The sequence below is a fragment of the Brassica napus genome, chromosome A4 (assembly GCF_020379485.1).
Source record: "Brassica napus cultivar Da-Ae chromosome A4, Da-Ae, whole genome shotgun sequence".
NCBI lineage: Eukaryota > Viridiplantae > Streptophyta > Magnoliopsida > Brassicales > Brassicaceae > Brassica > Brassica napus.
In genome coordinates, this window is record NC_063437.1 from 12,966,023 (window position 1) to 12,969,508 (window position 3,486).

General features: G+C 33.9%; 1 protein-coding gene across 1 annotated transcript; it reads left to right on the plus strand.

Moving 5' to 3' along the window:
* The first annotated feature begins 811 nt into the window (after positions 1-811).
* LOC125607995 (PAMP-induced secreted peptide 2-like) lies at positions 812-1,816 on the plus strand. The gene has a single exon (XM_048777656.1). It carries the CDS (start codon positions 1,235-1,237, stop codon positions 1,493-1,495), a length of 261 nt encoding a protein of 86 aa, XP_048633613.1. The 5' UTR covers positions 812-1,234; the 3' UTR covers positions 1,496-1,816.
* Positions 1,817-3,486: the final 1,670 nt, after the last annotated feature.

The following is a 3,486-nucleotide window of genomic DNA, read 5'->3' on the forward strand; positions in this document are numbered from 1 at the left end:
TACATATTACCATTTTCATTACCATCTGGAAAGACATATTCATACCAACACATTTGGCAACAGATGTGGGATGCCTTATAATCCTAGTCATCGTGGATGTCATATCCTACTCACACCAACCCTTAAGTCACCGTGGATGTCATATTATCATGCTAAATGTCTAAAGTGTGATATGATTAAGTATGTCATTGATGTTATATTAGATATGTTTAAACCATATGATTCAGTCTACATAATTTAATGATTTATATATCTAAACAAACAGAATGTGATATTTTCTCTTATTTACAACGTTATAATAGAAATTCAAAAATGAAATGTTAGTATCATAGATAAGAACTTTTTTCTTATGAAAGATCTGTTGCAGAATTGAGACAAAGTAACGAGAAATTATTGTGACCAAGACGCATTAGTCCAAGTGGTGAAAAGGTTCCGGTTGGAAAAATCGTTTCCTGGTTTTAATTCACACTTAGGAGAACTATTTACCATGTTTAAATTTCCGGCAAAAAAATAAAACAACCGTTTATTTTACCCAAAAAAAAAACGAGAGATGCGTGGAAGATTAGCTTAAGAGATGTTTGCAGAGTAAGAACGAAATTATGCAAAGCCTACAGTAGGTTCAAATATTTGTATACACGCGTAATTAGATAATAGTAATATAGAAAACAAAAACAAAATAACGTTGCTGCTATAAGAAATTGGATGCATCCGCATATTGTTTTTAAAGAATACCTCTTTCCATATTAAAATTTAATTATAACCTATTTTGAGTTTATATTTAATAATACAAACAAAATTCTAGGTAAAAATAACATAAAATAATATGCACTAGAATTTGAACTCCAAATATTTTATAGTTTGCATCGAAAAGTCTGCTCCAAACAATCAGAGGAAAAAATCAATGATTTCTTCATCCAGGAAAAGAAAATCATCTTCATTCCTCCTTGATGGCTTTTCTATTGATCCACATGTTTTAAAATAAGGCGACCAAGAATAAGAGGCAACCTCGGTATTTTACCAGGAAGTAGCGTTGTGTTGAATTATAAACTTATGGAGTCAAAGCTAATAAAATTCAGACTTTTTCTTTTCCTTCAAGGCTCTCCACACTGCTATATAATCCAACTCCAAGTCCACAAACTCCTCACAAGTCACTACCAAATTTTCATCATCTCGATATTGACTAGTGATAAATTCAGACGTTTTCTTTTAATTTCTCTAAAACCGCTAAAAGAAAATGATGGTAAACAAGGTTATTTCGGGTTCGATTCTGTTTTTCATATTGGTGGGTTCAGTTCTTGTAGTGGAGGCTCGTCCGCTGGGTTTAACGAAGGCCGAAGAGAAGCTAGCAGCTAAATTCTTTGATGGTTTGTCACTTGGTGCGATCAAGGACTCGGGTCCTGGCTCTGGTGGTGAGGGTCATAAATTCGTGGATCGGAGTGAGCCGGTTGTATATGGTAAGTACTCTGGTCCCAGTCCGAGCGGACCGGGTCACTAAGTAAGGAACCAGTGGTTCCGAGTTCTGACGAATTGGTTAAGGTGGCCACTTCGGTGTAGCTAGCTTCAAAAATTGATTATTTCTTTAGTTTCTTTTTTTTGTTATACCTTTCAGATTATTTAATAAGGATATTTCTCCACCTTCACCATACAAATACAATGGTGGAGAACAAATTGGAGGAAACCAAGAATTGGTAGAATGTCATTCTTTTCTCTGTAGTATTGTTTTGTTTGTTTAATGGTTGTAGTTTATTTGAAAACAATAAACAATGTAATAAAATTCATTGATTATTTTGTTTAATATATAACTTCATTTTTCACTTTTTGGATATTTTAATTGTATTACAAATTATAACAACAGTTAATAACACACAATTTCTGAATTAACAATCGTACTCTTTTCACAAAGATTCACAATATGCAGAATTTACATGCATCATTCTATGATAGGATATGTATCCTTAGACCTTAATATACGGAATTATGATAAATGTTTCTAGTTTAGAAATTTCATGTATAGTTGTTTTTATAAGTATAAACTTGCATCTGGGAATCAAACTCCAAATTTTATGGTATAACACTAATTAACTGTTTGTTTGATAAAAAAAAACACTAATTAACTATTATGTTAAACCATTATATTAAAAGACTTCCCACAACTGATATATAAAATTCATTTAAAGTTATAAGTTTAATCTGTAAAAGACTAATGCGCACATAAATATATAAACCTTGGAAACAAAAGTATATCAATGGGCAGATTCATGTTAAAGCAATGTCCAAAATACAGTCAACAACAGTAATATGCAATCCCGCAGGTAGATTGATAGAAGTGGCTGGTGAGATTGGCACTCAAAAACTTGGTATTGAAAGGTCTGCTTTGATTTGTGATGTATGGGATGGAGATCGCTGGGCGTTTCGTCGATGTCGTGACATTAGGATGCTAGACATTATCCACATGATCGAGAATCATCGCTTGGCAGAGGACCGTACAGCAGATGATATTGTCTTATGGAGGCATAATGAAACTGAGTTCCGTAACTTCTTCTCAACCTCAGCGACTTGGCATCAGCTTCGTACGCACATGCCAGCAACATCTTGGAGCAAAGGGGTTTGGTTTTCTCTTGGATTGCCTGCTTTCATAACTTGGTTGGCAATAAGGAATAGATTATCTACTGGACACTCTTGATCACTTACAGACTGGTAGGTTTGAACAGCTTCGCTTCATCTTGTTGCCTTTGGTGTTTCAAGTCAGAGTTTATATGATCTGGAGGGAGAGAAATGATAGAAAGCACTCTAAGAAACCCAGACAAGTTCATCAGCTGGTAAAGGTCATCGACAAGACAGTGCGGAATAGGCTTTTGTCTATTAGATATTGGGAGAAACCTCGTTTAAGGGGACTAATGCAGTGTTGGTACCAATCACACAGCTAGATAGATAGCTTATTCTTTATTCAATTCATGTACATAAACTCTTTTTCATATGATATGATGATCAATAAATTTAACATTTAAAAAAACAGTAATATGCAATCTCAATCGTGTTAACTTGGTTGATCTCTGTTTCTCAAGTTCTAATTCGAATGGTTTGGTTTATTTACGCCTTAAACCGAGAACTGCTACAAAGAGGTTGGCGAGAGTGTTTTTTCTTAGCAAAAAAAGGTGAACGAATCTCTCTTGTTACCTTTAGTTTCCATCATGATTTTTTTTTTTTTTAAATGTTGCACTTGCTGAACCATCTAGCTTTTGATGAATATAATTTTACATTCATTCAAAACAAAAAGGTTATGATTCCATCAATTTTCGAAAGCCCATGACAATTATCGAAGCTTCCAATGCTTCTGCAAGTTTCCAACATTTTCATCCAACAATTTCAGAAAGCTTCCAGAACTTCTGGAGGATTAAACGGTTTCAAGAAAATGAAAGAAGTCGATGAGAAATCCACTGAATATAATCATGATCTTTGGATAAAATGAGAAAAACTGAGTACAAT

Bases quoted from the DNA above. Each gene is read 5' to 3' on its own strand.
- LOC125607995 (XM_048777656.1), top strand. From the start codon at position 1,235: ATGATGGTAAACAAGGTTATTTCGGGTTCGATTCTGTTTTTCATATTG.